The sequence below is a fragment of the Phalacrocorax carbo genome, chromosome Z (assembly GCF_963921805.1).
Source record: "Phalacrocorax carbo chromosome Z, bPhaCar2.1, whole genome shotgun sequence".
Taxonomy (NCBI): domain Eukaryota; kingdom Metazoa; phylum Chordata; class Aves; order Suliformes; family Phalacrocoracidae; genus Phalacrocorax; species Phalacrocorax carbo.
This window is the reverse complement of record NC_087548.1, coordinates 23,407,035-23,427,887: the sequence shown is the minus strand read 5'-3', so window position 1 is coordinate 23,427,887 and position 20,853 is coordinate 23,407,035. Positions and strand designations below refer to the sequence as shown.

Below are 20,853 nucleotides of genomic sequence, written 5' to 3'. Positions count from 1 at the left end.
ACAACTGCTGCAGTACCGCTTCTGCACAAGTGCACAACTTCTGCACACTAGAATGAGGCAGGAGAGGGGAAAAAATATTTTAAAATCACACTTAATACTTCCCTGAATGTTAATGCAAATAAAAGTTAATCTGCTTCAGGTCCTAAAAAGATTTGAGGATAAATGTAACTTAAGCTTCTTCCATTCACGGGTGCATTATAGCCCTTATTACCTCTACAACCTCAGTGGCAAGTGCAAAAAGGAGGCAGAGAGAATTAGCTGAAAAGCTGTAAGTTGTGTGGGAGGTTATTTGAATGAGTTACGTCTGTAAACATCAACTGACAAGCTTCCCCAGGTCATCTTAACACACAGGCGGGCAGGACAACTTTTCACAAATGAGTATATTCCAGAAGATCTCAGTGACCAAATCTTTGTCTAGAGCATGCCAGCATAACTTCACTGAATTTGACACAGTTATTTCTACTGATGCAAGTCAAGTATCTGCCTCTGTGGGTGTCAGTTTGAACCTTCTGTAGTTAACCATGCCTCATCTACTCACTCATACCTAGCTGGTGCTTAGCAACTTGTAATACAAATCCAGGGCAGGTAGCATATGTGTGTGCATCTGCATACACAGATCAACAGTCAGACTTGTTCCACTCTTTACAAACTCATCAGCATGAAAGACTGTAGGATATTTCCCTACTTCATTCCATAACACACCACTTACGGAAAAAGTCATGCCTGCATCTCCCCCATCTCATTAGCATTGTAAAGTGTTAGTGCAATTTGTTTTCCTGTATTGATAAATCCACTGACAACTGGATGTGAAATCTGCATTTTAATGTCAACTACCATGAAAAAACATTGCATTAATACATAGATGACCTGTTTTAAAAATTCATAGCAGTAATTTCAGAATTTGTTTCATTAAAGAGACTCTTGAATGGCCATGATCATCTTAAAGAATCTATGTAGATCATCCTGAAGAATTCATCTAGATAAAAGTAACAACTAAAGAACATTGGAGTTTATATTTCCAGTTGGCTTTCTTTTTCCTAAGTGTTAGATATCTAGTTTGTGTATGATTTCATCAATTAGGCAAGCAACATGTAAATTCTCCACCAAAAGTGACAAATTACTGGACAGATAAGTCTGCTATAAATTAATTATTGTAGTTTAATTACAATAATGGAAAAATTAAAGACACTTCATCTTTCTCACCTCAATGGTGGGTGGATCATTTCTTTTTTTTCTTATCCATGCTGCAAAAGAAATAAAAATCAAATTGATTATTTCAAACATCATGGACAGTATTAAAACTCAAAGTTATGATGAGTTTGTAACAGAGAGCAAATGTGTATATAGACAATTACAATAAAATTTGCCGCAACCTGGCAAGCCATATAATTTCCAAAAAAACTAAGATCCAGGATGTTACTTCTCCTGTCAATACTCTCAGTCATCACAGAAGGAAAGGTGGTGGTGCGGAGGGAATCAGCTCTGTGAGGAGAGCTTGGGCACAGTTTACATACCACTCTGGCTGCCAAAACAGGCCTTAAAAAGCAGGGCTCATGGCCCAGGCCCATTGTTGAGCTTGTTATAGAGCCGAGCTTCACCCTGAGAAAATGATAAGATGACCGCTGAAAAGGATGAAAAGCCTTTGACCACTCTGTAGCAAAAGGACTCCTGTATATGTCTCAGGCATTGCTAAAGCTGAAAACCTATTTATGTTAGTGCCACCTAGAATTCCTTTACAGGGGTGCAAGACACAGCCCCACACCTAACTGAAGGTCTGCAGAGCCTTGACTGTACCATGTCCTACAGCTGTGTGGGACTACCCACTGCATTGAGGCTCCCTCCATCTCAGTCAATTCATGCTGGAAAAGAGAAGAGAGGAATGAAAGCAGTGGCAATGACAATTGCCCCGGGGCTCAGGTTCTCCATGGTGAACCAATATCAATAGACTTACGCCCACTCCCATTGCAAACACTGATGGTTAGTGTGGGACTGACTGGAGGTAGCAATCCAAAGGGACCCCACTGCAGACAGAGAAGCGGCACTCCATCGGGTCTTGCTTCATTCAGCCAATGAATTATTAGAGGTAGCTCCAACTATTACAGGCATTATTTAGACAAACAAATTACTTGACTGTGGACAAGGCAATATCGAGCACTCTCTGAAAGTATCACCACCACAGCATTTTTTCATGCCTTTTCAATCCACACAATTGGTTAGCACTGGGTTCTATATTTTATAGACATTGGTCTTTTCCGCTCATGTTTTTCAGATGAACGAGTAGCAGAATGCAAGTGGCCAGTAATGAACAGAAGGACAAACATAAGGAAAGCCAGTTCCAAGTGCCGAGACGTGGCAAAATGTTCTTTTGTATGGTTGTTTTGATAATTAAGAGTTTTGTTACTGTGCTTGAAAATCAGAGCAAAAATGACATTTATCATTATCACCCAGTCAAATTCCTGTTCTAACCTGCAGCTGTCTATAAAGTATCAGAAATGCTTTAAGAAGGAACTATTCCAAATTTTAATTTTCTAATACTATTGGTGCTGTATTTTGAGGGGAATGAATCAGACAGCAAGTCCAGAACACTAAAAGCTGCACAGTCATAATGTCACCTACTACTGAAAATGCAGTTACACATAGGGTGAAACACTAACACCACTCTGCTTCAGCAACATTATGAAACTGGTTTTAGGAGGAATAGCTTCCATTTAACATAAAAATGGAATTAAGGGAAACAAAATGGCATTACACAGTTTGGAATTTAGCCATGATGGCAAGGCCAACAGACTTAACTCGAGGTTAATGGTAAAATACCTGTGATGATATGAAGCAAGGTACTACTTTTGGTTCTTGTCTATCAGATGACATTTTCTGAAGATAAGTTCTTTTAAATACCATTCTCAAACACCTTTTCTTAAAAGCAGTCCCTGTCAGCTCTTCTCAAAGGTCTTTTGGTCCTAATGAAGATGAGCCACAAGTCTACCATCGTGGAGAAGCGACTGAGCACTGAATAGTCAACATCACCCTTTCTGCCAAAGTTTTATGTTACTGGAAAGAAAGAAAGCCCATTAAGATAACCCAAAATACAACTAAATGACTTTCTATTAAATCTATGGAACTAAAAGATATTGCATGTACCTGAAGCACTTTCAAACATTTAAATTTTATGAGGATTCACAAATGCAAAATCTGGCAAGGTCAGAGACTAAACTGGCATGACTGAGACTGGCACTTCTCAGCTGGCAGCCTTGCAGACACTCTTTGTAAAAGGACCAACAGCAATATTAGAGAAAAACACAGCACACAAGGCTTTCTTCCTGACAGAATTAGTCTTTCTCTGCACTTAGCAACAGTTCCAACAACATCCAGAAAAGCAAAAAAGAGGTAGAAGTACAGGGCATAGTGAAGAACATAGACCAGACACTAACTGATACAAGAGTCAGCTGGAGAAAAAAGGAAAAGCAGTAGTTTAAAATGTTTTGTAAAAAATTAAGTCTTAAACCTTCAAAATTTAAGGGATTACTTTCAACTAAGTATCATCTTCTGCCTTCCCATACCTTGCTTCTATCACATAGATGTACAGTACCACTGGTTTCAATTCCACAGCTCTCAGCACCTAAAAATTGCTTCATTTTTTTAAAATTGCCAGTATTTTCTTACAACATGAGCTGCATTTTAACATCAACTGGTTATAGTTAGTGATTCCTAAAGAAAAATTCTTAAAATTTGAAACCCTACAAAAATGAAGCTGCCGTTAGAAACTACTGCTGAAATACAATTATTACAATAGATATTCTTTCAATAGCAGATGGGACCTTTAGGCAGTTATTTGATTAATGATTTTCAGATTAACAGAATACTTCTATTAAAAGATTTTACCATTTAATTATCTGCCTCAGTTTAACAAACCACAGACAGAACAGTGAAGGGTAACACAATGACACGTGTTCTGTGAACAGAAGCTGTGAAGCAAGGAACGTTACATGACACATTCTCATTCATTAATAGATCTCAATTAGTATCAACGCTCAAAAGCAATAATAAACTTTAATTTAGGAAGATTTCTCATATCAAACATTCCAATATCAGACTGTATGTATTTAAATACGCAAATAATGCACACAGTTATAATGATGTGCTATTTTTCTTTCCAGCTATAATAAGCTGGAAATGCATGGTTTTATAGGAGCTATCAACCTTCCTTCTTTCTAATAAATGTCTGAACTACAAATCTTTTTCAGTTTAACCCTAAATAACTTGCTGACACAAAGATTGGATACCATTTTCCAAATAACTACAGGTAAATTAATTTTAACATCTCTAATGAGCTGCATTCGAAAATCGTTATTTAATGAAAAATTCCTTCACTCCTATGTAACTGAAGAAGAAATACAGTAACAAAATTTACTAAAATCTCTTTATAGCCATAAGATTAATTTAGTTAGCTTTATATAATATTCCCTCTGTGCAAATCCATTTCTGAACTATTCCACATAAAGTACCGCTCAAGATGTATTACAAGATTAAAAGCAAAGAAAACATCACCTGAATTGAGTATATTTTAGTACACTGTACTTTAGTGTCTAATAGTTTTTTCAGTCTTTCAAAAGCAATACATTTTTCTAATAGTTCATCTAACCACTCCTCAGTCTTCGGGGAGAGGAATGGGAAGACTCTGATATATTTAATTCCCACCAGTTTTCAGGTGGTTCTCTTTCAGACAGAAAACTTAAAAACCCTTTCAATTTTTTCTAAGGTATCAACAAAATTTTGAACATCCAACATAAGGTGCAAAACACCACCAACACCTCATAACTCAGGCTTAAAAGAAATTAATGGTAACAATTAAAGGAAGAATGAATGTATACAAAAATACGACCAGTGATTTACTACTGAGTTAGCACTGATTTTAACAAAATCCAAGCAAATGATATCTTGAAATTAAGACACCTTGCATTCTCTTTGAAAAATATAGTCAAGAGTATACAACTTAGCAACTGATAAGCTCCCCCACCTTTCTTTGCACTCTCCATTACTCTTTTGGTCAATGCAGGTTTAAATTACTTACCAGATTTATACCATAGTTAAATACTTGTTGATGGAAACAAGGCAGGTAGGTGCTTTATTACATATTATTTGAATACCATATGCACACATGCATACACTTAATTAAAATGTGTCCAGTGACAGTTATAGCTAGAAAAGATTTCCACATGAACATTCCCATTCCCTACACAAACAAACTGCCCTCACCATTGTCAGCCAAGATGTTTTAAACTTGGTAAAGTAGACAAGGTAACGTGTGTACCGAGTGCAACCAAAACATGCCTCCCTGCCCCCCAAAGCTTTGGCAATGTGAATCATTGCCTCCTTTCAAACTAGTTATGCTGCTGCTTCTAATTTTATCTGGATGGCACTTCTTGCATTCTGTACTTATTGTAAAGCTACTTTTGTCTAAAAGGAATTTTGCAAGATAGCTGGACATTCCCTACCTTAAGACCCTTGCATTCTTTCATCAGTGCTCATTTGCATTCTCATTAGTATGCATGAGATTTTCATTGAGCTTTAAGGCTCCTACTGGCACATAACACACTGTAATGAGTGTAAAAGTGAGCATGCAAATTAAGAATCCCATTAATCATTAAATTTCACCAGGAAAGAAAAAAAATAGAGACTAGGACTAGATGGGCAATAAAATGCTGCATGAAGCATGCAATCTTATGAATCTCTATAGGTATGTAAAATTACTCATCTCCTCTCAGGAGCACTATTGACATGTCCCGAGGAGGTAGATTACACATTCTACAGAAGATGAACATTCAGAACTAACATTACAGAAAGGTTATCTGTTGTGTGCATCCTTATTGCCTAGGGAAAGGTATGGACTCCCACTCTACAGTAAATACAAGAGGCTTCACCTAAACAAAAACAGGTAATATGTGAATTGTGCTTATGGATTACATTCTGAATTCAAAACTAGAGTACAAAAGGAAACACACTTTGGGATTTTTAAAATAAGAATTGACTTAATTTTCATTGTACAAATAGCTAACACTAAGATTAAAGAGAACACAAGGGATTATGATTCTATTCTTTTAATATTGAGCATGTTTCAGTTTTACAAAAGCCTTAATGGCCATTCAGAATGTTTGTAAAATTCACAGGTCTGAGAATCTGGAAAATTTAATCCTGGGGAGCACTCAAAACTACCATCTTCAGGAGAAAAGTTCCAGGCAAACCCTTCAGGAGTACGCCCTCGGCCCTGTGTTCAGTAAACTCTCAGGACTAACACACAAACATCCTCTCCAGAGTCCGAGAAACATCTTGCACAGATTGAGTCTGTAATCTGGATGATTGGTTTATCTACTTGCTTTAGATCTTTCTACTTGGTCTCAGTTACCTTATTACATGTTTATAACTTGATAAACGCAGCACCAAAATCAGTCCCTTAGTTTACCAGCTGTCCAGGCTGCATGTCTTAGATACACAATGAGATTTAACTCAGACTCTCTTCAAATTTCCCTACAGCCTGCTCCCACTCCTTAAGCAAACCCTTGTCCGTGATTTTGTGCAAGTTCTGCTCATACAACTCATGCCCTTAAGTATTTCCAGGGACACTACTTTATTCATTTGGATCACAAGAAGCTTCTTTTCTGGTCACAGCAGCATGGTGTAGGGAAACAAGGAGAGGGAAAGGCTGCTGGGATGACCGCTTTTAAATCAGGCAGCCATTAACGATTATCCACAAGTGAAAAAACTGAGCCCTGGCACAACAAAGACAGCAAAGGTGAAAGCAGCTCTCTGCAGATTCCAAGAAAAAGGAGAGGAAATAAGGCAACAGAAACTTCAGCACAGTCCTTGAAGTGAAAAGCCTGAGAAGGCTAGGCGAGGAGACCGATATTGCTGAACCAGCCAAAACTGAAGCCGAGAGGCCAGAGACGTCAAAGTGCATACACAGGATTTGGAAAGAAGGCCCGTGGAGAAGTAAGCATGCGCTCAGTACAGAGGACTTAGAATACTAAAAATCAAAATAATTTCCAGAAGTAAAGATAACACAGAAGTAAGAAATATTATAAAGCCTTCTAACCTTATATTCTTCTTTTACTGTTCAGAGAAAACAGCAAGCATTTTAGAAATCCTTCTGCAAAGCCCCAGACTATTTGCTGGAATGATCAGCATCTACAACACCAAGAATTGTAAAGTGAACACCCACAGAAAGAATGCATTGGGAATTTCAAGAGTCTAGACAGAAGATACAGAGTGAAACTTCAGCACAGGTCTTGTGGGCCTGGTAAACTTCTTGACCAATCTTAAAGAGGAAAAAATAGGGAATTGAATTGTAATGAGCCTTTCAGCAAAGAATGTCTAAAAACCTCATATTAAAACCTTCCACTCAGATAAATGGCTTCCATAGTATTATCTGAACTCTTACTCTTTCCATTTTTTTCCCATTTCTTACTCATTGAGAATTTTTCATTTTACAGAAGGCAGAAAAGTAGTGAACCGAACTTCAGAGCACTCCACATCCCTAATTCACAACCCAATATATAGCAAAGGCACAATGGTTCTCTGAACAGCCTCTATACCCACAGCAGAAGTACCAGTTTTCACTTTTTAAAATTATTTTATAGTTCCACAAAACTGTTTGTAATGTTCAGTCTGGCATTGGACATAAAAATACAGGTTAGCCTTTTCTGTGAAATTCTCATACTTTATCTGTCAGAAACATGCACTATACATCCATTCTGCCTGAGGAAGGCACAGGGCAAAAGAAGATGCATGCCTCTTTTCTTTCTGTTTCTAAAGAAATTCAGCACTTAAGAGGAAAAGACAGTTACCTATCTGCATACTGTAAATTTTACTTTTCTCTGTGAAGTCTATTTGATGCTGATAAAATCACTAAGGAAAAAAAACACCGCTACAAAGATGAGGAAGTTAAGCTTTAAAAGTGTAAATGGAGTTCATAAAAATGGGACTGGCCAGTTGCCTTTTCTTCTTTAAAACAAACCTGAATAAGATGGCTTGACTTGCAAAAGTGCCTCTCAGGTCTGGCAGCTGCATCTTTTTATGCAAGTCCATACTGCAGGGTACCTGACTCCAGGGGTCTTGTACTGGTGCTTGCCAAAAGCATCCTTCCATACAGCTGTACCCTCCCATGTACCACACTGTCAAGTTACATGGATTTGTGCTAACGTTTCTGAAGAGAGATCCAGTGCAGGCTTATCAATGCCACATCAATTACATCAGTCCTAAGGAACAGGTTCCTATAGCAAGTTGGTTGAACCAGTCTAAGACCCTTTGTGAAAGGGTGGTTAGCCCACACCCATCCAAGACTGTCTGACTGCCCATGTTGTTTCCTGTTAACTCCAGCCAAGTGCAGGTAGAGTGTGCAGGTAGAGACTATCAGGTTGTATTTTTTGGCTCTGAAAAGTCAGCAGCAGGTCTTAGGTGAGAATTCATTCACAGCAGAGTTACCTGAGGCTTTATACATACTGAGGCTTCTCAGTGATGGTGGTGCAGAGTGACTGCATGACAGTCACACAGACCTGAGATAACCAGCAGTGACTGGTGGTTTTGCCACAGTTGGCAAATGCTGGTAATAGGCTTGAAACACCGTTGAGAAGCTTTTAGCTGTTAATACTAGCCTTAGCTGATCATTTAAAAAAATCATAGGAATCAGTGTAACGACAATGACAAAATGCAAGCCGGGAACATTTGATATTTCTCTACTGACTCTGCTAAGGAACATAATGGGACCAAAGTTTTTTTTTTAGGTATCACGTCCCTAAGGGGCCAACAGTGAGCGCAAAGGAAAGAGAAGGATGTCAAGCAAGTATATTGCAATATTTCATCAAAAACCACCGTAGCTTCCATTAATCTGCAGCTCACTGACAAATTAACCACAGTAATATGTGTGTATGAGAAGGATTTTTCTTCAATGAATTTTTAAAATAATTTTCTGATCTCATGCAAACTCCCAGCAAGCAGAATATTCAATGACAAGGAATTCCCCAGTTTAACTACATACTGCTTAAAATCTGTTTGCTTTAAACCTATCAACTTCTGGGAGATGCCTATATATTATTCTCCCCAAAAAGCATGCTGAATGATGGATAGACTCTGTCTACTATTTCAGGAGTTCCTTGCTTATGCTATAGTCTGGATTTTAAGCCACATTTAACCCCACACTTGGCTTGAGCTCCTACACCCTCAAGGACCAACACACACTCCCTCTCTCCTTTCTCTCTTTGTCCAAGGGCTGCTCAGCTAATCCTAAGGAACACCACTGTCATGGTTTTGGCTGAGATAGAGTTAAGTTTCTTCACTGTAGCTGATACAGCGCTGTGTTTTGGATTTAGATTGAGAATAATATTGATAACACACTGATGTTTTATTTGTTGCCAAGTAGAGCTTACACTAGTCAAGGACTTTTCTAGCTTCCCATGCTCTGCCGGGTGCACAAGATGCTGGAAGGGGAGAGGGCTCAGCCAAGACAGCTGATCCAAACTGGCCAAAGGGATATTCCATATCATATGATGTCACGCTCAGTATATTAACTGGGGGGCGTTGGCTGGGGGGGAAGTCATCATGGCTCAGGAACTGGTGGCGTCAGTCAGCAGGTGGGGAACAGTTTCATCACTTGTTGGGGGTGTGTGTCCCCCCCAGATGTCACCTCTCTCTTTTGTTACTTTTCTTTTCTTCTTCTTCTTAGTAGTAGTAGTATTAAACTCTTCTCAAGTCAACCCATGAGTTTTCTTACGTTTGCTCTTCCAATTCTCTCCCCCATCCCACAGGGGTCGGGGGAGTGAGAGAGCAGTTGTGTGGTGTTTAGTTGCTGGTTGGGGCTAAACCACGAAAACCTCTAACCTCCCAGAATTTCTTTCTATGTCCAAATTTTTGGACAAAATTTTCATCAGTAGCAGTGGAGAAAATAGTTAATTATTAACAGGTTCTCCAGCATACTACAAGATTGTGCAAGGAAGAGTATAGGAAGCCAAATACTGCTGTAAAAAAAGAAGCCCCATCACTGCACCACCAATAATTCAACTAACCTACAAATTAACCCTGTAGTGAAGGCATAATTAGGAAGTGTAACACATGTAGTTTTGGTTATTTTATCAGATCTCCCTCAGGCACAAGTATTTTAACATTTAATAGGAGAAAGACATGATCACACAGGCTTTATTTACATTTTTATTAAGTACTAATTTCCTAAACATAATTTATCCTATTTGTAAAGGGGTTACTTTAAGAATTCATAATAACTAGGCAGTTAAACAAAAGTCTGCATTACTCAAAATGAATGATAACTGACAATAGTCAGGCTTTCCATTAAAAACATTGAACCTACATTCAATGGCAAAATTATCTTGAAATAAAACAAAAAATTTCAGGATTTACCTTCCCATTCTGTTGGAAAGTCACCCATTTCATACAGATATGCTTGACGATTTATTGCTTCTACAAATCTTCTTTCTGGTATTATCTGCCCTATAGGAAAAAAAAAAGGCAGTTAAATGTATTTCTATATTGTATTTAAATTGCTGATTATGTTATTGTTTTGAAAGAACTGTAGTTACACAAGTGCAATGACGTCTACAGGGTAAAAAATGAAGGAATAAAATACTCAGAAAATGATTACGATCTAGATGTCAGTTTGAAATGCTATGTGTTTCAGTAACTTGAATAAAAGCTTGCATGGTCTAGAGTTGACTCGGACTATTAATAACAAATACATTTCAACTCAAGTTATCCCCCTTAATGTATCCCTCCCTTTGAGAATGCTTCTCTGAAGAACTGTCAATTAGTTTTCTACCAACTGTTTTTACCCTCACCTTGGTATTTTCCACACCATTGCTGGTGAGGGATCAGAAACTTGATGCTGTCCTCAAGTCAAAAACCAGCACTGAAAGTTCACTGGTTACCTTTGCAAAGCAGTCAGGACACATCATCTCCAATCACTGGCAACTGCCCTGTGCATGTGAGCCTTTTCACATATGCATCGAAACGAAATATTTTCTGTGTTAAAAAACAAAAGCTACTAGGTAGCTGTCTGATAGCGAACATTCAGTATATTGAAAGGGGAGCCAGTGTGGACAATCTGGACCTACATCCCACGCACAGATTATACTACTGCCAAAGAGGAAGAATTAAGGTTCAGCTGGTGAAGTAGCACACAGCAGACTGACTGTCAGATGTCATGCTACTGTACAGAGACAGAGTATTTTAATTTGCTTTTTAAAATTAGCAGATACTGGAAGGATGTGCAAGTTCTCCATCTCTCACAGGGAAAAAAACCTAACAACATTCCCCAGGCTTTTTCTCCCAGCTTTTTCTCTTCTTGGGAAGCTGATATGGAGAAATCTGGCCTTTTAAGGAAACAGAAAGAGGTATCTGCATAAAATATTTTTGTCATAATTATGTGATTAATGCAGTTCATTCCTTCAGTATGCTTTCAACAAGTATTTAAAATGAAGTTATTTTAAAACTGATAGCAGTTATCAGTTACCACTCAAAATTAATAGCTAAACTTAATACTATTGTTTGTTATTAAGTATTTAATACAGTAAAATAAGAACTTGTATAGAAACTGAAATTCCTTTTCTAAGTACTTTCTTTAGCTTTATAATATTTCTTTTTATTTTTAAGCAATGCAACATTTTTACTGTTTCAGATATGCTATCAGGCAAAGAAAATAATGTAGCATACTTTCACCTCCAAGATCAGGTATTTTTAATCAGTGTTGAAAGATACACGATTTATACTTATTTGTTTTATAAGTACACAATTCCTATGTTGAAGATATTATACTTCATTCACTTGCTTTAAAATAATTTCCTTTCAACAATACCATGTATAATTCAATTTCTCAAACTCTTAATCTACAAAGCAAAACAAAAACACAGAATTACGTTCTTCCCATCCAGAAAAGCTGAAGACCTATCTAATTAGGTCTGATCCTATGTAAGTCTCAGAACTAACACTCTTCTCCATTGTTGGAAATTCACTAGATTTCACTGTTAGCACAGAACCTTTTAAAAAGCAGTCCGTAATTTGAGTCCTATACAGGTAGAACAGTCTAAGTAAACTGACGTAAGCAAAAGTAATGAAGAACTGTAGTTTTCTACTTGCTTCCGTGACTTGTGATTGATGTTGTGTCTTTATACATTCCCAAATAAAATGTTTTTAACTAATCTACTTTTAACAAAATACACCACTTTATCTTCTGCTACGAGCTTTTATAAGACACATGTAAAAAATTATTTCTCCAGATCCCACGCTCAAATCACATCGTAGAGCCAAACTCAGAAAGTCATTTCGCAAAGATGTTATTTTGAAGAATCATCACACAGTAGTGCTGGTGGCTTTTAAGCCTCTCCGCATTTGTGATGTACACACGACACTTCACTTCTGCTGATTTGCCTTGTCCACTAGGTTTCTTTTGCAGACCACCACTGACAAATAGTTGACATAGACTTTTCTATTGAAGATCACACTCAGTCCACTTTAGATGTAATTAAAACGTTTTACAGTTAAGAAGTGTGGTTTTTTTATATATGAAAGGTATTGACTGTTTTGATTTATATAGACTAATTCATTCACGTTTTCAAATAAACACTGCGTTCTCTGCTACTCCAACTCAAGAAACTTCACTTCTAAGTATACACAGGAAGCAATTACAAATAGCAATATAAGAACCAGTATTTAGAGTTTTAAGTTTAAAATTAACCTCATTTTCATGTGACCACTAGATCTTAGAAACATAGAAGCACCATTAATACTTCAAGTCGGGTTTATATAAAACACAACATATCCAAAGAATAACAGCCAATAACTTACAAAACAAAAACCAGATTACTTCAGAAAGAATTTAACAGATGTACGGAATACATAGCACACAAAATACTGAAGTAGCCAAGATTTGCAACTTTGCAGGAGTTACAAGCAGGCAAAATGGCCAAGGAGTCTAAGAAATGGACAGATCTTTCAGCAAGTGATACAGTATTTACACATTTTAGATTTATATACTTTCTTACTGTACAAATATATATATATATATAAGCTTTTTTGTCCCAGTCTATCTGAAAGTCAATGTGTGATGGCCAAAGTGAATTTGTATAACGGCCTGAAAACAAGAGAGTTTAAGAGAAGTTAGGCAGCCTGCCAGCATGAGAAAGGGGTAGCCAAAGCTGACAGCGAAATAGTAAGTGAAATGTGAAGGTGTAGCAAATGACTTAAATGAATTATCTGCTAAATTTCTACAGCCATATCCATTGTCTATGAAGCCTAGAAACTGAGCTGTATTTCCACAAAAAAACTGTGGTTAACTGTAGATATGCACAGATATTATGAGTATGTTAATTTTTCCGTTTCCTCTAAGGAAGAGCTCCTCTTCTATGAACAAAACATCCTAGTTGTTTCCGCTGCAGTCACTAAATCTGATATATCCACATTTACATTAAGAAAAACCCACTGAAGAACCTTCCAGATCAAAATAAAGTTAAATAATGAATAATCCCACATTTGGATTGTTCTATAACCAAGTAGTTTTAAGAACTTGATATGGGAGGAATAACCATATATACACACGCTATTTTAAAGATGTCCAGCAGCCCTAGATCGATTTTCACTGTTCACAGAACTGTTATGCGAAACAGATTTCTCTGTTGACCTCCAAACAAGTTTGTCTAATGTGTACAGCTAGAACAAACTATGATCAGTAACAAGATAAATGGGACTGTCAGCAGGTAACTTGATGGTTTTGGTACCTGAACTGTGCAAGAGCCCCTGTCGGCTATAAAATACCAGTATGTTTTGCAATAAGCAGATGGAAATGGGACTCTTTCACACATGTGTATGTATGGAGGTACCACATTAAAGCAGCAATTCGCAATTCTCATTCAAACTGAGTTAGTCTCAGCTGTACATGAGAACTCAGGACTAGGAGACTTTTGGCTTGCTGATTTGCACTGTCTGCACAGTAAGAGTACATGGAGGAAACACTTTATCAATTACTTAGATGAAAGAAATTTTTTTTAAATGGACAGATGGAATATGCAGCCTTTGTTAAATTAAGACAAATGGACTAAATTTCAGTTGCACAACACTGCTGTACTGTTTATGAGGAAACAAGCATTTTTAAAGCATACCTATTTACTGAAGCTGTATGTACTCTGAAGACATTAAATTGTACTTCATTTACTAATGGTATGTTATTTCACCATCAGTAACACAACATAAACTTTACCTACTGGAAACAAAGGTTTCTAACATTTTTTTCAGCAGTATCTTACAAAGCCCAACACAATGGACCCCCATTTCTTTCCTCTTGTCTAGTAACACCTCAACAAGTTGTAGTTTTTGATAAATATGAAGCAGTACCTAAGTCAGCAAAGCAACTGAACTACCAGCAGTTTTTCACACAAAGCAGAGAAAGAACTACTTTTCTAGAGGCAACAAAAAAATAATTATTTCCTCTATAGGTTGCAGGAGTGGCCCATCACCTTCAGAGCAAAATACAAAGTTCTCATCTCTATTGGAGGAGAAGGAAAAAAGAGTTTGTTGTGGAGAAAGGGAAAACCAACCCTTTTAAAGGTGAACATTACTTTGTGCAAGCCTAGATCACTCCTTTGCATAGATTTTCACTTGAGGGACCCTGTTCGTTTCCAACTGTCTTCATGTTAGCTCCTGGTCAGAACTGCAGTATTTCTGCAAGAATGAACTCCACCTTAGGATATATGTCAACATTTTTAAGATAATACTTTTTCCCCAAAGAATTTTTACTTTATTTTTTCAATATTTAGATTTCTATGATGTTAATTAATTTTAATAACTTTCAATAGCTCATCATATTTATTTATACAATAAATCAACAGAGAAGTCTGAAATAAAATACAAAAATTTAAATATTTGCTCCTAACGTCTATCACTTACACACGTAGTTATGTTTTCTTTAATAATTCATACACTTGAGGTCATCTAAACTCTTTATGCTTTACAAAATCATAGTAGAAACTCATTTCAACTTTTAAGAGCAGTAAATAAGGCCATAGGATGCTTTGTTCTATGGTTCTGATTTCCATTACCTTCAAAAGAACCAGGATCAGTGATTTCCAGTTTTACAGTGATGCAGGATCAAGCAATATTAAACTTGGTACATAAGTGCTGAATGAGCAAGTCCAAAAAGCTGGAAGTACCAGGCACTCAGGGTCAAAAATAATGCTTTGACAGTGCCAGTGCCATAGCTATACCATCTTAGTATAATTTGTTATTTTGTATTAATTGCTGTTCCTACTACCCCACACTGCATACCAAAATAATTGTTCTCACCTTGCCCTGATTTCTTACAGCATTTACAACTAATGTTCAGTAAGAAGGAAATGGTCTGCCATGTTTAATTCACACGGCTAACAGATTTTGCCAATACAATTCATTAACTATTATTTCTATCCCACTAACAATGCATTTGACATAATACAAAAAGGTTAAGGGTAGGCTCATGTTGCAACAGAAACTGAAGACAGCCAAGATAGTTTTGAGAGAGTTTATTTACATCCCAGAAACGCTAGCCACAGCAAATTCAGAGCTTTGATAATTTTTCCCACCTTATCTCTGAGTTTGACAGTCTTCTGGACTTCAGCCCCAGCAGGTAACACTAGCCCAAACAGCATATACATTTACTGCAGCCTCTAGGCAATGTACAACCCTGCAGTCTACGTAGTTTAAACATAGATAAAATCTGACTTATGGGTCTGGGTCTCTTGGAGGTGAGTAAGCTTTTTGGTTTTATTTCTCATTAAGCAACCAGAGAAGGTGTCAAATTTTGATGTGGACTTTAGATGAGAGAGTTCTAGCTTTGCCAGAGCATGTGCAACATCATTTCTTTTGTCAGAAATGGGTATTAACATAATCACAGCACATCTGATGCTGTCCCAGAAGGCTTTGCTTGTCCTCTGAAATTTCCACTGACACGGACTTTTCCCATCTTGACAGCTTCCACTGTCAGTTTCCCAGGGAAAGAGATCTGTACTTAAATCACCTTCAACAGCTTCTCTAGGATGGACTGTTGGTGCTCTGGAGAAGTCCTCACTCTTGTAAATGTGACCAACATGCACTTACAGTATTGTTAGCCTGATTTTGTCCCAAATTTTAATGCAGAAAGTAATCTCAACAAATCTGACTCTGGACACCATCTAGATTCTGCTCTTCTTACAAGCATACCTGCTAAACATTGAAGTTCTTGCAAACAAGACTTACTACCCAACTATTTACTAGCTAGCAATTGATCTGTAATTCAATCCCTGGGAAAGTTATGGAATGAATCCTCCTGGGGCCATCACAAGTCAAACAAAGCACGTGATTGGGAACAGCCAACATGGCTTCAATAAAGGCAGATCGTGCTTGACAAATCTGGTGGCCTTCTATGACAAAGTTACTTGCCTGGTTGACAAGGGGTGGGCAGTGGACATTGTCTACCTGGACTCCTCCAAGGCCTGTGATACGGACCCCGATGGCCGCCTCCTGGAGAAATTGAGGCATTATGGGCTAGACAAGTGGTCTGTGCAGTGGGTGGGGAACTGGCTGACAGGCCACACCCAAAGGGTGGTGGTAAAGAGCTCCTTTTCCAAGTGGCAACCTGCCACAAACGGAGTCCCCCAGGGATCAATATTGGGCCCAATGTTATCCAACATCTTCATAAGTGATCTGGATAACAGGATCAAGCGTAACCTGATGAAGTTTGTGGATGACACCAAATTCAGCAGGGAAGTAGACACTGCAGGAGGGAGAGCTGCTCTGCAGGGAGATCTGGATAGGCTGGAAGAGTGGGCCAGCAAGAACCTTATGAAGCTCAACAAGGACAAGTGTAAGGTCATGCACCTGGGAAAACATAACCCGGGAGTGCAGCACAGACTGGGATCCACCTGGCTGGAGAGCAGCTCTGTGGAAAGGGACCTGGGGGTCCTGGTGGACAGGAAGCTCAACATGAGCGAACAGCGTGCTGCTGCGACCAAGAAGGCCAACAGGATGCTGGGTTGCATCAAAAAGGGCATCACCAGCAGAGAGAAAGAAGTCATTAACCCGCTCTGCTCAGCGCTTGTCAGGCCATACCTGGAGTACTGTGTACAGTTCTGGTCCCCGCTATACAAAAAGGATGTGGACAGGCTGGAAGGGGTCCAGAGAAGGGCCACCAAGATGATCAAAGGACTGGGAAGCCTGCTGTACGAGGATAGGCTGGGAGAACTGGGTTTGTTCAGCCTTGAGAAAAGGAGGCTCAGAGGGGGTCTCATCACCATGTACCAGTACTTAAGGGGCAGCTACAAAGAAGAGGGAGACTCCCTTTTTACAAGGAGTCCCATGGAGAGGACAAGGGGGAATGGACACAAGTTGCTCTTGGGAAGACTCCGATTGGACATGAGAGGGAAATTTTTCACAGTGAGGACAGTCACCATTGGAATAATCTCCTCAGGGAAGTGGTTGACTCGGCCATGTTGGACAACTTCAAGAGTCTTCTGGACAGGGTGCTGGGACACCTTGTCTAGGCTGTGCTCTTCCTAGAAAGGTTGGACTAGATGATCCCTGAGGTCCCTTCCATCCTGTGATCCTGTGATTCGGTGAATATATACACCCTTGGCAAGCAAACAAAACCCAAATAAACCTATGCCCAGAAGGAGGACCACACATTATTCCCTGAAACAAGAGCTACATTCTTTATTTCTGAGAAAATTTTCATTTCATAAGTGCAGGAAAATTATTTACATGCATATGTAACAGGAGAAACTGCTCAATATCATAGTCAAGTATGACTGTAAGGAAATTAAAAACCTTATCATGTTAGATAAAGAAATTTTCCCGATTTTCCATAAAGTAAACAAGAAAGACTTAGAACAGCACCTTCCAAACAAGCAACAACTCAATCCTACCCTTTTTAACCCAACACAACACAAGTAATGTTGCAGGGTAACCAGGCCTATATGGATTCATTCTGATTTGATACAGCAATTTCTATCTTTTGTTTGCTAACTAGAATGATTTTGACGCTGTTAGCTTCTTTGTTTCTTTGGACAGATATATTCTGTATTTAGCTTAATGCAGAACAAGCTTATCCCTCAGCCCTCTGAAAAGACAATCTGTCAGACATCTAGAGTGTCCGGCTGCAACACGATTCCGTTTTGCAGTTAAAACCAGCTATGCATATTAAAATTTTGCAGTTTGACACAAATGGCAGATTTTTTCTTCCCCTTTTAAATCAAAAGGCCTATGCATGTGAGGGTCATTGGTCCACGCTAATCACATTTTTGCTTAACCACTCCATTGCATACATCCAGTAAGTGACATACTGAATGTATATACAGACATATATACATATACACATTTTCTATGACCCATTACCTAATTATGCTTTCAGAAAAAAAAATACTGTAACATAACATGTGTAAGATAGGTAACAGCAATGTTCAAATGACAGTTACTCAGCCAAAGTGCTGATAGTAAAGACGTGGCATAGACCAATGAGACTTCGGAAAAACACTGACAGAATTAGCAGGAAGGACTGGGGTAGGATGGGAGTGGGGAAGAAAAAGAAAAATAAAAAAGAGAAAAAAATTTAAAACGAACTCTGAGTTTACAAAATGCATTTGCTGTAGTTAAAATGTGCATAATGAGTTAAAAAAGAAAACAACACAGGCTTTGGGTTTTATTGTTTTTCAAACGCCCACGTATCCCTCCACTCTCCTAGTTGTATGTCTATGATATATTTTTGAAGACCTCCCTAGTCTAGGACTCTGCTCTACATGTGTCTGTCAAGAATGACATTTTTCAAAGGTGATCTACAACAGCAGACCTTGCTGAAATCAGAAGGAGATGTTCTCTCAATACACTGTTCCTCCATTCAGTTTACTAAGACCAACCATATAGTACCACATCATTGTTAGTACGGTTACCTTTACTGAAAGAGCTTAGTACATTTTAGAACCAAGTCTTCAAAGGTGATCTTCAGAATGTTTCTCAATTCAAACTTTAAGCAAAATTTAGTAGGAATAGGGTCCCAGAAGTAATTTAAACTAATGATTAGAGAATCAAGAAATTCAAAACACTAACATCCAGGTGTCCCACTTTCTCCTTCAGACTGGTCTTTTAAAATTAAAAACCGTATTTCTGCCTGATTGCTCCAATAGTTTAACCATTTCTATACGGATTATGGCCAAATGTATTTAAATGTCTCTTAACTGTTTGCTGAAGTATAGACAAGTATTTTTTTCTAAATTAAAACAACTTTTGCTATGGAAAGCTAAAGTTTTAAAGAAAATTTACAATAAATGTTTCATTTAAATATTATACTTCTGGTTTTATAAACATCATCAAAAACTCTAGAAAGTATTCTAGCTAATCATTAATGGAAGATGCCACTTTTTACTTTGGACTTGGCAGGAGGGAATCTGCAAGGAGCAATCTGATATTTTTATGACAAATAAAGCCAAAACACACATGCACAAAAGTCAATGAGCTTTCTATTGAGTTTAATGGCATCAAGCCACAGCCAGAAATACAAAGTATAAAATACATCAAAAAATCGATACAGTGTGAAGAATTGTCCCTGAAGAATAACCAGGAGCAGGTCAAAAATTTATGGGTAAGAATCAGAGACAGAGGCAACAACAGGAACCTTGTGGTTAGTGTCTACTACAGGCTGCCTGATCAAAGGAAGCATACCGACAAAGTCTTCTTCCTCCAGCTCTAGCTGCAGGCTCTCATCCTACAGGGGGACTTCAACCACCCCGACATTTGCTAGAAAAGTGGCATGGTGAGCTGTGGGCACTCCAGGAGATTCCTAGAATGCATTGAGGATAACTTCTTGAGCCAGCTGATAGACAGCCCTACCCGAGGGAATGCAATACTAGACCTGATGGTCACCAATGCAAGTGAGCTCTTCAGTGATATCAACATTGGAGGCAGCCTGGGCTGCAGTGATCATGCACCGGAGTTCACACTTCTGAGGGATATGGGAAAAGTGAGGAGTATAGTCAGGACCCTAAATTTTAGGAAAGCGGACTTCCAGCTCTTCAGTGAGTTAGTTAGCAGGACCACCTGCGAAACGGTCCTCAGGGGCAAGGGAACAGAGCAAAGCTGGCAGATCTTTAAGGATGCGTTCCATAAAGCACAAGAGCTCTCAGTTCCCAGGTGTAAGAAATCAGGCAAGGAAGGGAGGACACCAACATGGCTGGGTCGAGCCACGCTGGCTAAACTAAAGAGCAAGAGGGAACTGCACAGGCAGTGGAAGCAGGGACAGGTATCCTGGGAAGAGTATAGGGACACTGCCCAGCTGTGTAGGGATGGGGGTCAGGAGGGCCAAGGCATGGCTGGAGCAAGATTAAAACTGGCCTTAAATATAACAGAAGACAAGGAAACCAGAGAGTTCTCTGGATCCAAATGTTCTGCAGTATCTTCTCTACAGCCAAATAAGCAAAAAAATAATAAAACCCCCTCGCCACTCCCCATAAAAATCCCCAAACCCTCAGCTCTAGCCAATGACAGCAAGTAAAACAAGGCCCAAATCAGCATGCGCTCACAGCCCAGAAAACCAACTGTATCTGGGGCTGCATCAAAAGCAGTGTGGCCAGCAGGCTGAGGGAAATGATTCTGCCCCTCTGCTCCACTCCGGTGAGACTCTACCTGGACTGCTGTGTCCAGCTCTGGAGTCCTGAACACAAGAAGGATGTGGACCTGTTGAAGCAGGTCCAGAGGAGGCCACAAAAATGATCGGAGGGCTGGAGCACCTCTGCTATGAGGAAAGTCTGAGAGAGTTGGGGTTGTTCAGGCTGGAGAAGCGAAGGCTCTGGGGACACCTTATTAAAG

General features: G+C 38.7%; 1 protein-coding gene across 1 annotated transcript in view; it reads right to left on the bottom strand.

Moving 5' to 3' along the window:
- NDUFAF2 (NADH:ubiquinone oxidoreductase complex assembly factor 2) overlaps positions 1–20,853 on the bottom strand; it is a 72,879-nt gene that overhangs the window by 13,573 nt on the left and 38,453 nt on the right. The window contains exons 2-3 of the mRNA XM_064438873.1: positions 10,402–10,491; positions 1,204–1,244 (exon numbers count right to left, since the gene is read on the bottom strand). Coding sequence (XP_064294943.1) covers positions 1,204–1,244; positions 10,402–10,491 — 131 coding nt within the window. The remainder of the gene's footprint in view (positions 1–1,203; positions 1,245–10,401; positions 10,492–20,853) is intronic.